Source organism: Echinops telfairi, unplaced genomic scaffold (genome assembly GCF_000313985.2).
Source record: "Echinops telfairi isolate 266 unplaced genomic scaffold, ASM31398v2 ScPeMD7_5;HRSCAF=22, whole genome shotgun sequence".
NCBI lineage: Eukaryota > Metazoa > Chordata > Mammalia > Afrosoricida > Tenrecidae > Echinops > Echinops telfairi.
Window position 1 is genome coordinate 2,514,983 of NW_022103901.1, and position 21,677 is coordinate 2,536,659.

At 53.0% G+C, this 21,677-nt stretch overlaps 1 protein-coding gene across 1 annotated transcript in view; it reads left to right on the forward strand.

The window, feature by feature from the left end:
* SDK1 (sidekick cell adhesion molecule 1) overlaps positions 1-21,677 on the forward strand; it is a 513,921-nt gene that overhangs the window by 380,568 nt on the left and 111,676 nt on the right. The window contains exons 17-18 of the mRNA XM_045284375.1: positions 14,606-14,721; positions 18,335-18,527. Coding sequence (XP_045140310.1) covers positions 14,606-14,721; positions 18,335-18,527 — 309 coding nt within the window. The remainder of the gene's footprint in view (positions 1-14,605; positions 14,722-18,334; positions 18,528-21,677) is intronic.

Sequence of the window (21,677 nt, forward strand, 5' to 3'; positions counted from 1 at the left end):
GAAATGGCCACAGGGGCGAAGGGAGCCTTCAAACATTCGCTCACCCCATTTCTACAACATTAGTGAAAACTCCTGAATGTCCGCTTGGGCCTTAGAAGGTTTTCTGAAAGTAGTAAGGATTATAAATGAGTGTTCTGTTTGCAAGCCCTGGCCTCATCTCCTCCTGGGAAATTGTCGGCGTAGCATAAATGGCATGGCACGGAAGATTTGTTCCTCAGTGCCGAAGGCTCTCTCTAGACCCGGGGCTGTTCCGACAGAAGAGGCAGATGCTTCCGTCTCCCAGCTCTGCCGATGACAAGCAGCAGGGAGGCAGCAGGAGAGATAGGACGGCCCCCTTCTATCTGGGCACCATGTGGTTTCTCAGACCTGTCAGGAATGGCTGCTATCAGGAGAAGGTGCCCCGTAGCTAGCGGGCTGTTGGCTAAGCTCTCAGAGTTGTGACTGGATTTCACTCAGCCCCAGTGGCCAGCTATGGGGAATAGGCAGGATGTTCTGCCATCACTGGGGGTAGGAGTGTCAATCCAGACTCCTGGTGACCCCCAGTGACAGAGGAGGACTGTCCCCTTGGGGTTCCTGGGCTGTCAGTTCCCGGAACGCTTCTGCCCAAGGGAGATAACTGGGGCAGAGTCGGCAGGGCGGCGTAGAAGGAGAACCACACAGGACGAGTGAAGATGCTCGTTCCGCAGGCTCTGGCCACAAACAAAGGGTGTGCAGCCTGATTTGTAAGGGACGTGTTGTCCAAATAGTGCATTTGGGATGGCCCAAGCTGGGAATGTTCTGGAGTGTCCAGGGGAGCCCGGCCACAACCTCTGACGATCTGGACTCCATTCTGGGTGATGCTGACTCACAGGTGGCAGCCCGCACAGGCCACCTCGCTTTACCGCCCTTTCCTGTACGGTGCTGCACAGATAAATGACTATTACAAAGGGAAGGTCCGAGACCACCGTGCAGTGAGCAAGTCTACAGCCATCATTTCCCCACAGCCTGTTGTGGTCACTCGGGGCCTCTGTGTCCCTTAGTGGCCATTCTCGCGTTCCTCCCAGCGCCTTTACCCTGCTGTTCCACACACTGCCCTCGAGTCGATTCCGAGACTGTGGATCGATGCAGTGTAGACAGCTCCATCCTTCTCCCATGGAGGGGCTGGTGGGCTTGACCGCTGACCTTCCGGTTAGCAACCCAGCGTCTAACGCTGTGTTGTGATATTCAATGTGTAGCAGTGGTCTGGACCCAAACCCATGATCCCTCCAAGGGTTGTCTCTACATCCAGCCAGGGATGGGTACTTGGGCAGTCTTTCAGATGAGGCGCACCCTCCTGCCCGTTGGAGAGGCAATTGCATCTAATTCTGGGAGATTCACTGGCAGAAATAGAGACCCGTGAACCTCGTTACTTTCTGGATAGACACCTCAGTCCCCGATATGTCAACTCATAGATGTTGAGAATGTAGAAATGTTGGAGGCACAGTTGTGGCAAAGAACTGAAGAGATGCGCCCTCCTTTGTGGGTAGAAAGGTACCTGAAAGGTGCTCTCCTCAGTGGGACACCAGCAGAAGGGATGGGCTTTCTTCTGAACAGAGACTCTAAAGTCCTGCTAAAGGAGGTTGGAGCTGAGCCAGCAGGGAATGTCCCTAAGTGACCACATGACAAGCTGTCCACCAAGCTTCCTAGGAAAACTGACATTATACTTGAGGTTAGTGAGTATCAGAACTTCATTGGTAAGAGACTGAGGTAACTGAGATAAGTTACAGCTCATCTGTAACAGATAGGGTAGGCAGATGGAGGAAAGGATGGATGGTACATGAATGGATGGAGGAAAGGATGAAAGGATGCATGAATGGGGGATTGGGTAGATGGATAAATGGGTGGGCATGTGCATTTGTGGAAGAGTGGATACATAGATGATTGGGTGGATGAATGGATGCACTGGGTGTATGCACGGATGGATGGATTCATGGATGATGGATGATGAGTGAGTGGATGGAGAGGTGGACTGGTGCATGCATCGTTGGATGGATGGATAGGTGGATTGGTGCATGCATTGTTGGGTGGATGGATAGGTGAGTTGGTACATGCATAGTTGAATGGATGGACAAGTGGATTGGTGCATGCATCGTTGGATGGATGGATTGGTGAGTCAGTGCATGCATCATTGGATGGATGGATAGGTGGATTGGTGCATGCATTGTTGGGTGGATGGATAGGTGAGTTGGTACATGCATAGTTGAATGGATGGATAGGTGGATTGGTGCATGCATCGTTGGATGGATGGATAGGTGAGTCAGTGCATGCATAGTTGGATGGATGGATAGGTGGTTTGGTGCATGCATCATTGGATGGATGGATAGGTGGATTGGTGCATGCATCATTGGATGGATGGGTAGGTGGATTGGTGGCCACACAGATGGATGATTGGGTGGATGCATGGATGGATATATATCTACATGTCTATATCGTTATCTCAATACCTGTCTATATGTGTGTGTATGCATATATATGCCACTGAGTCAGCTTTCACTCTTGGCACACCCTCCCCAGCAGAATGAGTCTTGCCTGCCCCAGGCCACCTCCACATTGACGTGCTGCAGCTCACTGAGGTGGCTCCTGTGGGTTTCAGGTTCCTCTAGCCTTGGGGCTCCTTGTCCAGCCCATGTTGGACAGCATCTCGTACAGCAGACTGACAGACTGACTGACCAAAGAGTGTGACTTTGGAGATGTCTGTGTCTATAGCACTCCAGCCCCCCCTCCCCCTCCCACTCCCGGCTGCTCTTGGTCAACATGGATGCGAGCCGCTGGGAGGGACTGCAGATGGCATGTCATCATGCGGCAGATGCCGCAGCTGGGCAGGAGAATGAATCTGTGCCATGCCAGATTCAGGAGTGAGGAGCAAATGGCTTTGTTAGTTTGATGGCTGCAACCAGCAAGCTGACGACATAAAGGGATCTGACTGAAAACCGTGTTTCATCCAGGCAGACCATGGGGGGGCTGCGGATCCAGCCCCGATCACTGTCACAAATGGAATCACGTTTTTGTTTGTTTGTTTGTTTCCCAGCTCATAGAAAAGTGACGTTGACACTAGAGTGTAGTCTCTGAGGCATACCGTAGCATTCTGAAAAGTGTCGGATATTGCAAGAATAACCGAAACGGCCCCAGAGACGCCGGGTGAGCTCATGCTTTGGGACACACAGTGATGATAGGCTCACTAGTGGGGCCTCGCACACATGCCACTTGTAGAACAGGGGTCATCTGCCAGTGCATCAGAAGCCAGGTGCCGACAATCAGATATGCGGCAATGGGATGGGGAGGCACGGCTTACCAGCAGGTAACATCGGAAGGATTGGTGGTTGGAGTTGAACACCAACCCAAGGACAGCAAGAGTCACGATCTCCTCTCTCTGGAGGCACCAAGTTTGTAAACTGAGGCAGGTCTTAAGTGGTGCCCGCCGCTTGGGGTGCTGAGGTCTGCTGTGGGGGCCTACCGTGAGGAAGGATGAGCGCGTTGAGGTTCTTCACAGGGAGACAAGCCGAGTGGACCTGGCTATGTCGATCCTGCAGCAGGAAGAGCAGAGAAGGTGTTCCCGGGACCGGAGGCGCACAGCCCGACCCGGCTGTGATGTTCTCTTTCCCTGGACACGCACACACAAGGTGCGCAGGGAAGGGGGCAGGAAATCCAGAGCAGAGCCCCGTTGCTGGCAGCGCATGTTGAACGTGGTATCGGTTCAGGATCCTGAGCATTCCACGGCCTTCCGGAAGAATGAACACTCCTCTCTCAGAAGAACAGACAGAATGCTTCTTAGGCTTGAGGACGCGAGACTGCTTGCCTACCTACACTGGACGTGTTATTGGGACAGAGCAGCCCCTGCAGAAGAGCACCACACTTGAAGGTCAAGTAGAAGGTCATGGAAAAAGAAGAAGGCCCTGGATGAGATGGGCCGACACAGAGGCTGCGACCGCGGGGTTAAACACTCCCATGACGCTGAGGATGGTGCCGGCCCGGTGGTGCTTTGTTCTGCCGGCGGAGGGCCGCTGGGAGTCAGGTGAAGATGCAAAACACAAGCCCTCCTCATCACCAGACCAGGTGTCAAAACTGAGCTCGAAGAGACGACACACGAACGCATTTATGGGGCCGCCCATTGCCGTTGAGAGGTTCGTCCTCAGACTGACTCTCCAGGTGAGGGCACAACCACCTGCTCCATAGGGTTTCCCCAGCTGGACGCTTCCTGACGCAGGCTGCCACATCTTGCTGCCACATCTTGCTGCCACATCGAGTGGCTGGTGGATTCAACCCGCGAACCCTTTGGCTAGCAGCCCAGGGCCTTCGGCACCACACCACCATAAGCATGCATATAAAGACGTGTGTACAACAGTGACTCACACTTACACGTCTGTACATGCACACCGTATGAAAGAATGGGAGCCCGGCTTCCGTACATCATCAGGACATGTAATAAGCTTCGTCCTCTTAGACAAGTAAGAATGGCTGCAGAATTATCTGCACAGCAACGGAGGCATCACCCATTCGCTGCCATCGCGTCAACGCCAGCTCATAGCAACCCGGCAGGACAGGGTTAGACACGCACCTCAGCCGTGAGTTCTGAGGCTGTAACACTTTATGGGAGTAAACAGTCCTGTCTTTCTCCAGTGCAGGGGTCAGTGGTTTTGAACTGCCGACCTTGCAGATTACAGCCCGACTTGTAACCATGAACCACCAAAGCCCCTGGAGTAATCCCAGTCACTGTTTACACACCCAGGGACACAGTGGTGCCCCCAAAGCAGACACTGTACAGGGTGCAATGGAAAGAGACAAACACGACGACAGGGAGCCTGGCTCACAAGACAGGTGACAGGTGAAGCAAGATAGGTGATAAAACACAGGTGGCGATAGACAGGTGATGTAAGACAAGCGATGTAAGACAGGCATCAAGGACAGTAAATGGGTAGACTACTATAAATAGCATAGTATGCCCGACTCCGAGCTCTGGGCCTGCTGAACAAGCCTCCTTTACAAGGGCTGAGGGGCATTTATGAAAATGTATGAGGACGAGTGAAATAACCAGGCCACACACACACATAGTAAAGTGCAGATACATCCAGGGAAAGCCTAGATTGCATCCAAGGAGAAGGTTACGGACGCCTCCTACTTGATGAATATTGATGCGGGCATGCCAAACATGAGGACGCAAAACCCACAGTACATTACAAAACAATAGATCGCGACCAGATGGGGGTTTACGCCAAGGCTGTGGAGTTGACACTTGCCAATAGGTGATACCCCACCATCGGGAAACCATGGAGTGAAACAGGAGCTGTGCGTACGTTCTGCACCTCAACCCCCGAATCAGCTCCCCCCAGTTATGAAACAGAGAGATGCCCTGCAGAGTTTCCTGCTGAAGGGTGCAACAACTCAAGCCACCTACCAACTCCTCTCCCTGCCTCCCTCTGTGGGTCAGTGTCGGCCACAGAGGACCAGGAGAGAAAGCAACGAGAGGCATAAGTCCTGCAAAGGAAGTGATTGAATTCCATCTAGTTCATCTGTTTGCAGACAAGACCTGCTCCCTGGGAAAGCCCAAAGCACCAGCGAGAAGCGGCTGCTGGAGCAAGAAGACATCGCAGCCAACCAGCCAGCTATAACGTGAGCGTGCAAAAGCCAACATGCGCTATACGTGCAAACAAAACACAACCGGAAGTGAGAGACCCAGAGAAGATCTCATTTATAACAGCAGACCCTCATGGGCTGGACGAAAAAGAAATGGAATCAAAAAGAGAGTGAGATGGGGTTTCTAAGGAAATTGGAGATTAAACCACAAGGATTGGCCAAAAATCTATGAGAGATGATTGGCATCCCTGAATGTCATGACAGTGAAACAGGAGCAGTACAGGCACGTTTGGTCCCGAGGGTTTCCATCGGCTGGCCTCCAGTGGCAGACCACCAGGCCTTTCTTACTGGGCACATGGAAGCAGAGAGGAGCCGGAAGAGAAAGTAGGATCCCTAGATGATGCTTTGTGTAAACTGGCTTTGGAACCGTGCAACTATGTAGCTGCCCGTTTGGGACAACACATTAAATTGAAAGCATTTAGCAATTGCATTCTTAGCCTAAAACTAACCTGCAAGAATTAAGTCTATTCATGAAGAAAGAGAGCGATTCTTAAAAACCGAAGGCAAAATGAAGATAAACACTCCGTCTGCTGAGCTGGAAACGAGACCATGTGGAGAATCACCACCTCGAGACCTTCAAGCACGGCTCTGCACGTCTCAGTGGGACAAGCCACAAGAACAAAACGCATGGCCCAGCCCAGCCCAACACAAAGCAGCCAACCAACCAAACAAACTTAGTGTCATCGAGTAGATGCTGACTCAGAGCAACCTGTGGGACAGGGTAGAAATGCCCCTGTGAGTTCCCAAGGCGGTAGAAAGCCTCATCTTTCTCTCGAGGAGAGACTGATGGTTTGAACCACTGACCTTGCCATCAGCAGCCCAATGCATAACCACTATGCTACCAGGGCTCCTTCCACCCCCAACACACACACACCCCTATAAAAGGATGGTCAATTGTTTGCAGCAATCATAGTGTTGTTGGTAAGGATGTTTTTGTTTCTGTAAGACCACTTTATGAGTCTTTTTGAAGCAAATAACTACATCTATTTTGATGTAGTCAGCATATTCGTTGGGAACGGAAATTTTTTTCCCCCCAAAATGTTGAATCCCTAAACATGAACTGGGAGTGTAAAGTCTCTCTTTTAAAAGAAGTTGGCAGGGCGGCGGCGGGGAGTTTTTCCTTTAAAAAGACCGAGCCATAAGAACCAGCCCAATAGCGTCCAGCTTTGCCTTAACCACTAAAGTGAAGGACCGGAAAGATCCAGCCCTGGAGAAGGTCGGGAGTGAGATGCACCTAGCACGCCTGGCCCGGGAGTCCAGAGGGCTTGTCAAGACACATGCCAATGGAAGAGGTGGTGATGATGAGGAAATAAAGAGTCAGCACTATACTGGGAACTGCAGTTAAGGGGGGAATTGATTTGCAATGGAAAAATAACCCTTCAAGTGTGTGTCAATCCACACAGGCATTTTGGAGACTGCTGAGGAAACTATAAAGGAGCCCTGGTGGCATAGTCGATTATGTCTGGGCTGCTCACAGCAACGTCAGCAGTTTGAAACCACCCGACACTCGGCAGAAGAAAGACGAGGCTATTCCTGTAAAGAGTTACACTCTTAGAAACCCGCAGAGGCAGCTCTACCCTGTTCTGCGGGGTCACCACGGGTCAGAAATGACTCCAGGATAGTGAGTGAGTTTGGGAAGCTATTAAATCCTGGATTTATATAAAACTTCTAAGTAAAAAACAAATCTTTTCAAGAATTTAAGTGAAGCACTTGAGCTTGTTTGGATGGACACATTTTTTTAATAGCTGGTTTTATGCTCGAAATGGCTCCATTCAGAGTCCATCCAGACTCTCAGTGATAAACTCGCCCGCTCCTTGACCATCACCACTGGCGAGGAAGCGTTTGTACAGATGCCCACAGATGTCAGATGTAGCATGGCTTTCTCCCCTCCCCACCCAGTGGGGAGGGACTTCTCTCTGCCATTGGCCAGAATGGAGCGAAGTCCGTCCTTGTGAATGTATGTCTGTAGAGTGCTTCCTGAGGCCAACAACTCTCCTTTATTCCCTGGAGACTGTAGCATTGCAGTGTGTGTAGGTGGTGATGTGACCAGAATTCAACCAAATATAAGGGACACCATCGAGTGTTTTCATCTTGAGTGTTTTAATGACAGGTAGCCCCCGAGTTATGAATGTCCAGTTTAGGTACAGCCTCTCCCTATGAACCAGCCCTCTTAAAGCCTATCGTCTATGGTTCCTGCTAACAAAGGAACATCACTTTGCAATGCCCATCACAACACTGTTATTGCTACCTTACCCTTGCATTCAAGGTCATCTAGTGCATCTGAAAGTGCTTCTTTCATGGTTGGTTTGGTTTTTGGAAGTCACAGAATGGTACACTATATTCTAAGGCAAACAGAGTTGTCAAGCCTGGATCCACAATCAATGCTCATGGAAGCAACAGTGAAGAAATCAAACATCGTGTTATCACATTGGGCATGTAAGGTGCCAAATCACAAAGGTATCACATTGAGGGCCAAGGTGGACCTGGCCCCAAGCCATGGTCTTTTCAGTTGCCTCCTATGTCAATGAAACGTGTTTCCAGAACAAGGAAGACTGGAGAGGAATGGGTGCCTCAGAAAGGTGGTGATGGCAAAGAATATTGACTATATCCCAGCCTACCAGAGGAGCCACCATCGGCCTTGGAAGAAGTACAGCCGGAGTACTCCTTGGACGTGAGGATGGTAGGCCTTCATCGCATGTACCTTGGACACCGTATGAGGAGGGACCCGGTCCCCAAGAGGGGCGTTGTGCTCAGTAGGGTTGAAGTTGCCTCCACGAGAAAGCCCAGGGATGAGATGGCTTCACAGGGAGACGGCCGCCAGCTCACACAGAGCAGCGATTGTGCGCGTGGCTCAGGCCCGGGGAACGCTTTGTGCTGTGGGACGCTGGGTCTCCGTGAGTGAGAAGGCCCTGGTGGTGTAGGGGTCCCCGGTTGGGCGGGGACTCTGAGGTCCGCAGTTAGAACCCCCAGCCAGCTCTTCAGGAGAAAGACAGGGCTTTCTACTCCCGCCAAGAGTGACAGTCTTGGAAACGCACGGGGGTCAGTTCCGCCCTGTTCTGTGGGGTCGCTGTGAGTGGGCATTGACTCGAGGCCAGTGAGCGAACAGCAGGAAGACGGACATTTCTGAACCGAATTATGCCACTTCGGTTCAGAGTCCACTCGGAGGAAGACACGGAGTTGCAGAAATAGTTCGTCCTTGGGGACACCTTTGGGGACGTTTCTGTAAACCAACACAGGGCTTGCCCAGAGTGTTCCTCCTCCTCCCTTGGTGTTCACACACTGTCGCCTGTAGAATTAGACAACGACTGGGTATCCCTGGCGAACAGTGTTTAGTTCTCCGTAGCAAAGTAGACTTTTCCCGTTGACCTGGGTATTTCCCACGTCCCAGAACATGCTCAGACCGCTCCCCAGGGACCATGGAGTCCTCCGTGCCCTCACCCAGGTGCTCGGCAGGTCAGTTAGGTCACTCACCGCTGACACCAATGACCCCCTTTCAACAACGCCTCAGAGTAAGAGCCATTCGCCCCGCAGGACCACAGCAGTGCGGAGAACCTGTGTCCTCCGTGGTCAGTCCTCCAGTTCTTACAGAAGCCTCCCCCAGGACAGCTCTTCCATCTAGGACAGTCGGAAGCAGAATTCTAGCCCCGCACCTTGAACCACAGGAACGGTCTGCCTTGGATGATGTTAGCACTGCCCTGTGCCCAGCGGACCGACCGCCTTTCCGTATCGGAGAGCGCCGCTGTGAGTGCGAACATCGTGCTCCCAGAACCTCTGGCCTGGGGGTTGAACTTGGGCGAGCCAGCCTTTATGCCTCACTGGGACCCGCAAACACTTACATCTGTCCCCACAATGGTTTACAGGAGGGTGGAGGTGGCTGTGGCTACGACTCACCTCACACGTGGGAGGTTCTCAGAGTTCTGCTCCAACCAGCACGCACCCTGTGCAGTCAGGACTCATTTCTCAGTGGGGTTCGTGTGTCCCAGTGGTGCTCACAGAGAAAGACCAGCAACCAGACCTGGTGATCTGCTTGTGGAGACCCTGTGGGTGACAATGGTCCATCTCATTGTGCACAGGTTAGCAGCCCCCTGGATGACCCCTGACCACAGTGGGAGCTCAGCTAAGCCCGATCATCACTTGGCTTTCACTCTTCACCAGCCGATTGCATCCTGTGGGGTGGACCAGGTTGCTCCTGTCCACATCCGTTTTGAGTGCTGTGCACCCGTCCCCACCTGCTGGGGCACGGCCTGCTGAAGGCACACAGCTGGGACCCACACAGGGAATCCTCACAGCCAAGGGCACAGCCCCGGGGACAGCCTGTGGTTAAGGGCTGGCTCCGTTGGGGGCGTGTCTGCTGTGCATCCTGAGTGGTTCCCGGAAAGAACCAGGATGCACCGCCTGTCTCGCCACCTGGCACTGTTGCTTCCCAGTCCCGCTTCCATCGGCTAAAACCTTTAGGCTGAAGAGGAGAAAGACCAGGGGAATTTGAGAGCCCTTGCCCGTCACAGTCCCAGAGGAGAAAACCATGTTCCCGCACTGTGGTAGTTACATAATCTGTTGTCAGTTTGAGACTTCAGCGTGAAGGGGTGGAGTTTAGTCTGTCAATCAGGTTGCAGCTCGATGAGCTCATTGGGAGGTGCTAAGGAAATAAATAGCTATTAGAGGAGGGAGACACACTCACTCCCTAGGAGACATTACTGAGGACGAGCCTGATAGAGCTAAGCTGATGCAGCCAGAGCCCTGGGAGCTGGAGGAGCCACGTGGAGACCCCTGCCAGTGTTGAAATGCTTCCACTGCCACTGAATCCACAAGATTTCCCACCCACTGACTGTGATCATCCTGCATTCAGCACCATTGCATGTGTTTCACAAGCCTGCAGAGGAATTTATAGATTGCTATTGGACATACGGTATCGGACTTATAGACTTGATCTGGACTGGGCTGCGATGTTTCCTCAATATTCAATTGCTCCTGTACATAAAGCTCTTTCATATACACATATGAGTGTCCATGAATTTGATGCTCTAGTCTATCCAGACTAACACATGCACTGACTCAGTTTACCCAGTGGCTCCCCTGTAGTCCGAATGGTCAGATGGTCCTCGCTCCACAGGGGCTCCTGGACCGACCTTCAGAATCAGCCAGCTGTCTTTGCTTTCAAGAGTCCTCTGGTTGAGCTTGAGCCTGTCTTGTTAGCACCCGAGTGCTCCGTCGGCCGCGCCACTCAGAAAAACGCCCAGTCTGGTCCATAGCTCAACATCGAAACACCAACTCATCACCGCCCAGTGGATTCCGTATCATGACATCCAACCCCGTGGGCCTCAGGGCAGAACTCGGCGCCGTCCGCTCTTGTTGGGCTGATGGTGGAAGTAGACCAGAGGCCTTGCTTGCCCCTCCACCTTGGCAGGGAGCTCCCGGGAGCCTGTTCACCAGCACAGAGGCGCCAGGACAGACAGGTGGGGGCTTCACCCGAGGCACACTGACCGGGAATCCAACCTCCCATGGAGCAGGTCCCCGCTCTGAGACCTCCTGCTGGGGTGCCGGTGCTGTCAAGCTGGGTCCACCTGCCAGTGACCCCGTGCACAATGGATCAGACGCTGTCTGGTTCGACGCCATCCTCACGTGCACTGTGACGTTTGAGCTCATGGCTGCAGCCTCGGTGTCAGCCTGTCTCCTGGAGGGTCTTCCTCAAGCATGACGTCCCCTTGTCCTGGGACTGTGGCTCTTTAAGCCACCGCTTGTCGGTCAGTGTGTCTGACTATGGTGGCTGGTGTGCTGCTGTGAAGCTGTGTCACTGGTATTTCAGAGGCCAGCCGGGCCACCCACAGGGACCACGTGTCAGCGGAGCTTCCAGACTCAGAACAGACCAGGAAGAAGGAATCCGCGCCTCACCTCGGAGGGAGGGAGCGCGCCGAGCGCTGGGACACTGCCCGCCACTGAAGGGCGAGTGCATGGAAGCACAGAGACAGTGGCAAGGATGGCCCAGGACGGGGCAGTGCTTCCTCCTGTCGTGTCGCCACAGGGTGGGACCGACTCGAGGGCACCGAACAGCAACCAGATCCCTAAGGGACCAGAGAGCCTCAGCGTTCTCCCTTGGGACGCGGGCAGAGCTGGTGACCTTGAACTTCTGACCTCGCAAGTTAGCCACCCAGCAACTGTCCCACTACTCCCCTCCAGGGCTCCCCATCATGCACCAGCTCCCACAAATGAAACCCACGTGGAGGGGGCACGGGCCACCTGCTCCTGCCTCCCCTGCAGATGCAGGACACAGCCGGAGCTCCGGCTGCCTGGTGCAGACCGCCCCAGGACCAACCAGCCCTGGGCTCTGGCACTTCCTCTCCCCAAGATCACGCCTTGACGCGGACTGTAAGAAGGGGGGCCTGGTTGGGATGCATCCGGGCAGTGTCAGATGGAAGACGGAGAACTACTAGGCGTGCAGGGGTGGGGCTGGGGGGTTTTGAGCCTGGGAGTCCAGAGAAGCACATGCAGCACCTGTCACTTGGAGACCTGCAATTTGGGGAGGCTGGGCAGGAAAGGGCAGGGCTGTCTATGTGCATTACCTGGGGAGAAAAACATCTCCGGGCCCTTTCTCTGCAGCGGCAGGAGATCACAGCGCCAGACTGCTGAAGCCCCACCCTGAGCACGGCTTCGCTGTGGAGTGATTGCCGCTTAGAGACAAAGGCTCGTGTCTGCCTTCCGAAGGGGCAGGGGGATGGAGCCCCCAGTAATGAAGCTCTCCCCAGACCTAACTATCCTCCTCTCTGCTTTTCTGCCGACTGTTGAGAAGGATTGATCAGCTGTAGATCTTTCTCTCAGTGGAGAGAATTTCCAATCCCATTGACCCCACACTGGGAGTCCTCTCTGATGACAGTAATTAGGAAGAGGCAGGAAGGGGTGGGAGTGGCTAAGATTGAGAAGAATTGGTGATTTTTCGGTGACAGAAAGGGGACTTGGAAGCGTGGCCTGCATGGCTGTGGCGGTAGAGTGTGTGCCAAGGGGGCGGGCGAAAAAGAGGGTAGGTGTGATGAGAAGGTGAGGGGCCGACTCGGGGTGGCCAGTCGTCCAGGGTCCCCCAGACCTTTCTGCCATTTCTGTCTAAGGTCGAAGTGGGGGAGCCGCCTGCTCCACATGGCCGTTGTGTTGCCCGAAACAAAGTAAGGACGCAGGTGTCCTCTCACTGTGATGGGGAGGGAGGTGGCCCAGTGTTCTATGGGAGAGCAGAGCATCGCTGACCCAAAATCCAAAACCCCACGTGGGGGTGGGCTTGCTCGAGAAATTTTAGCAACATTTCACAGGGGGGTACTCTGCAATCTGAGGGTCCAGAAACGGGGCCCTGCTTAGCCCACTCCTCCCCCAAACCTCCCATGTCTGTTATGTTCAGCCTTTCCTCCACTCAGCGGGCTCGTTCATAATCCCTTGTCTGTCTGGAAGGGAAACTCCTGCTGTCCAGTGTTTCCCAGGCCCTTTCTGCTTCAGAGGTCCACCCCCTTCCAGACCTCATCCAAATGTCTCCTGATTGGAAATCTTCCGGGGGCCGAGCCCCTCACTCTGCCTAGTGTGTTTACTGATCCAGAGAGTTCATGTTCACAATTCCGTGAGCACCTCCCCTACTATGTGAACTTGTTGAAGGCATAGCATTTGGCAAGTATGTAATGGAGCTCAGCAACTGTTCAGTAAGAGAGATAGGTAAGTAGATGGATGGGTGGGTGGGTGGATGGATGGATGGATGGATGGATGGATGGATGGATGGATGGATAGGTATGTAGGGAGGGAGGTAGATAGGTAGGGAGAGCAATATGTAGGTAGGTGGGTAGATAGATAGATGCTAGACAGAGATCTAGATAGTAGATATAGATAAAGAGAAAGGTAAGTAGATAGCTGAGTAGGTGGGTGGATGGAGGAGTGGATAGGCAGGTAGGTAGGTAGATGGGTAGGTAGATAGGTGGGTAGGTAGGTAGATGGATAGCTAGATAGATGATAGATAGGCAGAGATGTAGACAGTAGAGATAGGTAAAGAGAAAGGTAAGTAGATAGCTGAGTAGGTGGGTGGATGGAGGAGTGGATAGGCAGGTAGGTAGGCAAGTGGATAGGTAGATAGGTGATAGATAGGCAGAGATGTAGACAGCAGAGACAGGTAGACACCAATCCCTTGGTGACCTTGTGTTCCGAAGAACAAAATACAATCCAGCCCCGTCTCGATCAACTGTGGTGGCCTGGTGGTGTGGTGGTTACACATTGGGCTGCGATCCTCATGGTCGGCAGTTCAAAACCACCAGCATCCCTGAGGGAGAAAGACTGGGCTTTCTACTCCCATACAGTTACCATCTTGGAAACCCACTGGGGTTCCCTATGAGCCAGCACTGACAGTTCTGAATGGGCAACAATGTGACTTGGCGATTATGTAATGATAGAACTTGGCGGTTATCTACTGTGATTGGGCAGTTAGGTGATGATGTGGCCATCCTCCTTTGCGAATCGTTCCTGTTTCCATAACGACCCACCATCGCCGGTGGGTGTAGCATTGCCTTCTGTTTCCCTGTACAGGAGAGTTTAGCCGGAACATCACACTATATGCTGGGGTGGGGCTGGGTGAATCACGTCCTTGGTTTCAAATGACCCCCGTGGGTCATTGAAAAAGGAAGCAGAGCAGTCTTTTGCCGGCTGTCCAGCTCAGATCCGTAGAAGAGGTTCATCACCTGCAAGGAAGAAAGGTGGTGCTGGCCTCTTTCCTGCCCACGCGTTAAAGAATTCTCTAACAGAAGCTGAGGACGAGCCTGGCTCTCTCTTTGCCATGCCACTAGTAGCTTCTGAAAGCAAGGGCCACACCTCCCCGGCTCCCACAGACGCAGCTGCCCGTGGATCGGGAGTGGTAGCTAAGGGTTTCTTTCCCCTCTCTCCTGCCCGCCGTGCCTCCGGCCTTCTGGATTTCCTGCCTTGGATGACGGCTCCCTGGGAACAGTGCCCACAGCGCCCCCACAGCACGTGCAGACGGAAGCGGTCAACTCCACCACAGTCCGGTTCCTGTGGAACCCGCCCCCTCAGCAGTTCATCAACGGCATCAACCAGGGATATAAGGTGCGTGACCCCGATCGGTGGCCACGTAGGCTGATTGTCATGGGCCATGCCATCCATCGTGTGATGCAAAATGGGGACCTAGGAATGCAAGGTGCGTGGTCTGCAGCCTTTTGGGGTGACTACCCTGGGTTGTGTCCTGGATCTTGCGATGCACGTAAGGAGCCAGGGATTCAAGGTACGTGGCCCTGGTCTACAGCCTTGCAGGGGACTGCCATGGTCTGTCTCATGAATCTCTTCATGTAATAGGGATCCAGGGATATAAGATACAGGGCTTTGGCGTATGGTGACCTTGTAGGGTGACAGTCCTGGGCTGTGTCATGGATCTTCTTATGCAAATCAAGAGCCCACTTATTGTAGAGTGGGTTGACTTCCTCAGAGTCACCGTTTATGCCCGGTCTTCTCATAAGCTCCATGGGCGCAGGAACGCTGACAAGTCACCAAGGTGTGGGTCGGTTCATACAGAAGGGGGTGTGCTCAGAGGAGGATCGCACCTTTCCAAATCCCTGGTGGGCTCGGGGACCTAACGTGGTGGGTGGGAGGCAGCATTGGTGCCAACCTGAAGGTCCTGCAAAGGCACCTTCTCCGAAGAGCAGACACAGAGCAAGGGGCCACGTGACAGTTCCTTCAAGCCAGACATGTGTTCCTTCTCCACACCTGATGAAAGAGCTGAGACCGGTTGATGAGGTTGTTGATGTTGGCCAACTCCGATTCCCGGCATCCTCAGATGTGTCATGGGAGGACTTTGCTGCGTGGAATTTTAGAAGAAGATCACCAGACTTTTCTTCCAAGGTGCCTTCGGGGGAGCTTCCACCTCCCCATCTTTCAGTTAGCAGCCCTGTAGGTTCACTGCATCACCCGTGAGCCAGAGACGCAGACAAATTGCCGCCGTCCTCTGTTCTTTGGTAACAGGATGCATTATCTCCACAGATGCCCTTAGAGGAGGCTGGCAGAAGCATACTCTGTCTTACCTTGGAACTCAACAATTTCTTCTTTTTCCGTCCCCGTGTACATTTCTGAGCCCACCTGAATTTTACCCACAGCGTCTTTACACATCTTCCTTAACGGCAGGCAGGTGTCAGGAAGGTCTTTATCAAGATTGAAAGCCATCCGGTTTGCTTGGCCAGGCTGAGGTTTCAGACCCAGAGGGCATCCTATCCTAGCACACGGGCTCATCTTTTTCCCATTTGGATTCAATTGACTAAAACACTTGTCTGTTGGTTGGTTGCTTTTTCACCAGCAGGGCAGAAGACGCGAGAGAGTTGCTGTGCCTGCTCTTGTCCCCTAGAGGTATCTGAGGCCAGAGCCCTTTAAAAAATAAATAAGAAAAGCATATTGATCAGCCAAGATGGTTTTCCCTTCTCGAATCTCCTGTCAACTCCCATCGGTCAGAGTGGGGCCCTCATTGGAGAGCTCCGTGGCTATTTCGATCTATATAAACGTGATTTTGTCCTGCGGCACGCCAGCATTCAGACCCGATAAATCCCAGAGGTGCTCAGTGCCCGAGGACTTTATACACACATGCACACACACAGACACACACACACTCCCCAGAACATTGAAACGAGTTCCCTGGGGATATGTCTCATTGTTCATAGGTGCTGTCGATTCCGATCGTAGCGTCGTCCCGACAAACAACAGAAGGAGACGCTGCCCGGTCCTGCGCCCTCCTCCCGATTGCTCTTATGTCCGAGCTGAGAGCTGCAGCCACTGTGCCCATCGACCCTGTGGGGGGTCTCCCTCTTCGCTCCATCCACTCTACTGAGAGATGATGCCCTTTTCCAAGAAGTGGCTTCTCCTGGCGGCATACCCAAAGTCTGGGAGACGAAGCCTCGCCACCTTGCTTCTAAGGAGCCTCTTCAAACACACATTTGTTTGTGTTTCTGGCAGGCTGGGGTCTTTCAATCTTCTTGGGTCCTCCTTATCCAACGTCACCTTTCACATGCCTTTCAATGACTGAAAATATCATGGCTTGAGTCAGGCACCCCTTAGTCCTCAAAAGGAGATCCTTGCCTTTCAGCACGTTAAAGAGGTTTTGTGTAGCAGATTAACCCACTGCAGTGAGTTAGTCTATCTCTCCCCTGCTGCTCCCGTGAGCAGTGATTGTGGATCCAAGCCAGTTGAAGTCCTTGATAACTTCATTTATTTCTCCATTTATCCTCATGGGACCTACTGGTCCAGTTGATAGGGTCTGGATTTTCTTTGTATTTTGTTGTCGTCCACAACAAAGGCTGCGATTCTGGATCTTCCTATGTCGATCTCTTTAATATCTTAAAAGTGAGAGCCAGTGCCTTCAAAGCTCTTTGAGAACGTAAGTGTGGCTTACAAGATACAGAATTCCAAGTTCCTGTTGGGTCAGAGGCTCCTTTTTGAGCCAGACTCGGGAGGAAAGGAAAATAGATGGATAGATAGATGGTTAGATGATAGATAGATAGATAGATAGATAGATAGATAGATAGATAGATACAGATGATACCATCGTTATTCTTTACAGTGAACGAAGGAACATGTAGGAGGGGGGCTTCAGAAAATCCATGGGAAAATGGAATAAAAAATGATGAGATTTTTCCCCACCAACTTTGGCAAACCCCCCCCCTCCGTGTGTTCAGTCTTGTGTGAAGTGAAGAGAATGGGGAGGGGCGAGGGGCGCCCTTCATCCAAACAGGAGTTAACGTGGGTATTCTATTTATGTACACACATCAAGGAGTCCAGCAATGCTGTGGGCTACACACTGGGCTGCTAACCACAAGGTCAGCAGCTCAAACTCACCTGATGCTCCTTGGGGAATAAAGGGGGAAGCTGTCTGCTCCCAACAAGATTGACAGACTTGGAAACCCCCGGGGCAGTTCAACTCCACCCTGCCAGCTCGCTGGGAGTGGGGAAGGACCCAAGGGCGGTGGGTTTGGTTGTGTTCTTGTCCACCTGCGTCAGACGCATAAAGGTGACACCTCTGTAGGTCGCTGTCAGAGAGGTGTTTCTTCAGCGCCCCCTGGGCAGCGAGTTTGAGCCCGGGACTGCTGGGCCTCCTCAGCTGTGGTTTTGCTGGGACTTGTCCATTTCAAAAGTAAAAGTTCTGAGAGTGTAGAGGGTGGAGAAATGCAACCAATAGGGGGGTGAAGATCAGCCTGGAGCAATGGACTCTTTTAAGATCCGTCTACCCGGGATCTGGTTGGCGGGGGTTGGTGGGGGAAGCTCGAAAGGCTAGGTGGGTTTATGTTCCTGGGGGAGGAGCACCCACAAAGGGAGGGTAAGAAGGGTGTCATGGAACTGTCCCTGTGGCAGCTGTTGAATGCCTTCTGCTGTGTCTCAACAGCAACAAAGGAAACAGACATGGGAAAGAGGGAAGGCAGAATTACTGTACGACACAGCCATCCCCCACCCCCCACCCCCACCCCCGCCCCAGGTAGCCCTATACCGAAGGACTGAAAACAAGCCCGGTGTGTGGACCAACTTGGAGGCTGCCATCCCTGTCACCGAGTGGTACATGTGGAAATTGGTGTCCTGGTGCATGTTCCCTTGCGTAGATTGTCAACTCCAGCCAGAGTGAATTAAATGATTTTAAACGATTGAAAAAGACACATTCAAATGCTCTCCTTTTCACCCTGTTGTGCCCCAGCTCCTAGCCTGGCCGGCAGACGTCCCCGAGGATGTCACCGTTGTCACCATTGCCCCGGATTTCCACGGCATCCACCATGGGTACATCACCAGCCTGAGGAAGTTCACCGCCTACTTCACATGCGTCCTGTGCTTCACCACCCCGGGAGACGGGCCTCCAAGCACACCGCAGCTCATCTGGACTCACGAGGACAGTGAGTGTCCACTCATCCTCTCTCCCCTCGGTGGCCACTGGCCAGGCCAGTCACTGCGGGTGCTGACCCCTGAGACGTCCAGCCTTGGGCCCGACAGACACGGCCCCCTGGGCAGATCCGTGGTCTCAGAGTGCTCGGAGTCCACTTGCTCCGGGGAGGTGGGTCGCTCAGCGATTGGAGACACACCTGGCGGGTGAAACCTGGGACACAGCAGAGGCGGCAGCTCTGAGGATGAGCGCTAGAGATTCCAGTGTCAACTCTGTGACCTGCCTTAGGGCGCCCCCTACCTCCTCCTCCCCCCTTCCTTTCTTTCTTCTTCCCGCTCTTTCCTCCTTCCTTCTTTGCTCCCCTCCCTCCGTCCTGGAAGGAATCACAGTAGAACATCCCCCAGCCCCATGGGAACAATTCGGTGTCGGGGGTGTGCAGCTGTTTGCACCCTCCGTTTCTGAGTCGCTCCTCCCCCAGTAAGATGCCCGCACGGCCCTCGGAGCTTCCATCGAACCTTTCCAGGGGCTTTCATCAATCCGACCCCACCTGGACCAGCTTCACAAGAGCAGGTGCTCGAGGTGGGGCCCTTCATGGCGACCTCCACCCCACTAGCGTTTCCTTTGAAGGCACACATGTTCTCGCTGTGTGTCTTCACCTCCATCTTCCTCCCGCTCCCCACCTTTCTTCACTCCTCCCCTCCTTCCTGAACCTCCCTTCCACCACCGCCTCTGGAGCCCCTGGTCCCCCCCCCTCTGCTTGGCCCTCCCCCCAGGGTCCAGGTAGACAGGAGGCGGACAGGCCGAGGTGCAGTGCCCTGATGGGGCATGTAGGGGCCGCGGCAGACCAGCGAGAGGCAGGAAAGACCTGAGCAGCCAGGGAGGTCCTCGGAGGAAGCGGGGTGGATGGCTGCCGATGGGTGACCTTGTTCTGAGGACAGGGAGACAGTCTAGGCAGAGGGAGCTGTCCCCATGGAGGCAGAGAGCCGTGAGTGCTGAGCACACACGAGGCCCTGAGCATGACCCTGGCCTGGCATACGGAAGGGCAGTCTCTTACCAGGGTTCTCGGTAGAAGCAAAAATAGGGCAGCTTACATATTTGCATAGAGAGAGACTTAAGGAATGATTCCTATGGTGGTGGTGTTTGCCAGGTGCCATCCAGTCTGCCCCAACCTGTAGCCACGGACCCTGTGCATGACAGCAAACACTCCCCGGTCCTGCGCCAGCCTCACCATTTAGGAGTGAGCCCCCTTGTTGCAGCCCCTGTGCCAGTCCAGCTTGTCCAGGGTCGTCCTCTTTTTCACTGTCCCAAGCATGATGTCTTTTCCTTCTCTCTCCTGATCACATGTCCGGTGTAAGTGAGATGACGTCTTGCTTCTAACTAACTGGCTTCTGGCTGCATTTCCCCCAGATTGATTTGCATGTCCTTTTGGCGTCTGTGGTACGTTCCACGTTCTTCAGCAGCACGTCATTCAAGTGCATTGACTCTTCATCGATCTTCCTCATTCAGTGACCAACTTTCACACACATACGAGGCAACTGAAAACACCATGGCTTGGGCCAGGGGCACCTGAACCCTCAAAGCAACAGCCACTTCAAGGAGATCTTTACATGCTGCCAGTTTAGTTGCAGAGGCGGGGAAGTCAGATGCCAGGCTGGAGGCTTCTCCTCACTCACGTAGGCGCAGGGGCTGAGGGACCCAAGACCAGCACCTCAGACAGCAGGCTGAAGAGCCCCTGGCTCACACCCAGTGGTCAGATGAAGATGAGCTGGATACAGGATTCAGAGTGGGCACAAAGCCATAGAATTTTGCCAGAACTTACCTATCTATGGGAAACAAGCTGCGCTCCAGAGAAAATTTCTTTTCAACAGATTGGCTGGTCATCGCAGATCCCATCACAGAGATGATTACATTGTATCAGATCCCATCACAGAGGTGATTACATGTATCAGATCTCATCACAGAGGTGATTACATTGTATCAGATCTCATCCTAGAGGCCATTACATTGTATCGGATCAAGGAACTCATCACATTATATTAGCTCTCACCACAGAATTGATTATGGGTATTGAATCTCTCACAGAGATAATTACATTGTAGCAGTTATTGTCTCAGAGCTGGTTCTGTTGCAGCAGATCTCATCATAGAGGTGTCAATATTATATTACCTTTCATCACGGAGGCAATTACAGTATATCAGATCTCACCCTGGAATTGATCGCCTTATATCAAATCTTACTGTGAGGGTGATTACAGTGTCAGAGCTCATCATGGAAGTGATTACGTTCTGTCAAGGAACTGGTTCCATTGTATTGAGTGTCATCATGAAGGTAATTACATTGTATTGGTTCTCATCTTGGAGCTGATTAACTAATATCAGCTCTCATCATGGGGGTGATGACATCATATCCAATCTCACCATGGAATTGATCACCTGGTATTGAATCTCATTGTGGAAGTGGTTACATGGTGTCAGATCACATCATAGACCATTCATTGTCCTGGGCCAGATCACAGAACGAGAGGTCGTGACCTCATGTCATAACTGCCAAAGCACTCACCCTGCCAAGTTGACACAGAATTTCAAGAGACACGCTTCTCTTCTTGACAGTGAGGTTGAAGTGGGCTCTGGAGCCCTGGGCTGGGGGCTGCTTCTAGACTGCGCGGTGCTGCAGCTAATGCTGCACCCCGCAGCTCTCTTTTGTCCAGAGTTCCATTGAAATGAGAACCCGCCTGGTCAGGGTTGGGCGGTAGGAAAACGGAGCGGAAGCAGAATATCAATTTTAATCCTGGCGTTGCCGGCTGGCCGTCGGGCAGGGGTCCAGGAGGCAGAGACGCCGAGAACATAAAAGGAGCAAGAAGCTTTCTTTGCTACTTCATCGATCGGCAGAGAATGAGGTGGCTCAGAAATCCGTCAGAATATCTTTCTGGAAGCTCAGAACGCCAGGATGGGAGGAGTGGAGGAGAGGCCCCTGACAGCTGCTCCCTCTCCCTGTTGGTCAGCACACTTGAGCCCGTCTGTAAAAAGGCTTTTGAACGTTTCGCCCGAATGGGCTACACTTTCCGAGACCGCGACCGTTTTCGCTAAATGACACGCTGTGTTTGGAGGCTAGGTACCAATCCAGGAAGGGGGCGGCACATCCACCTTGAACAGCTGGGTGTCCC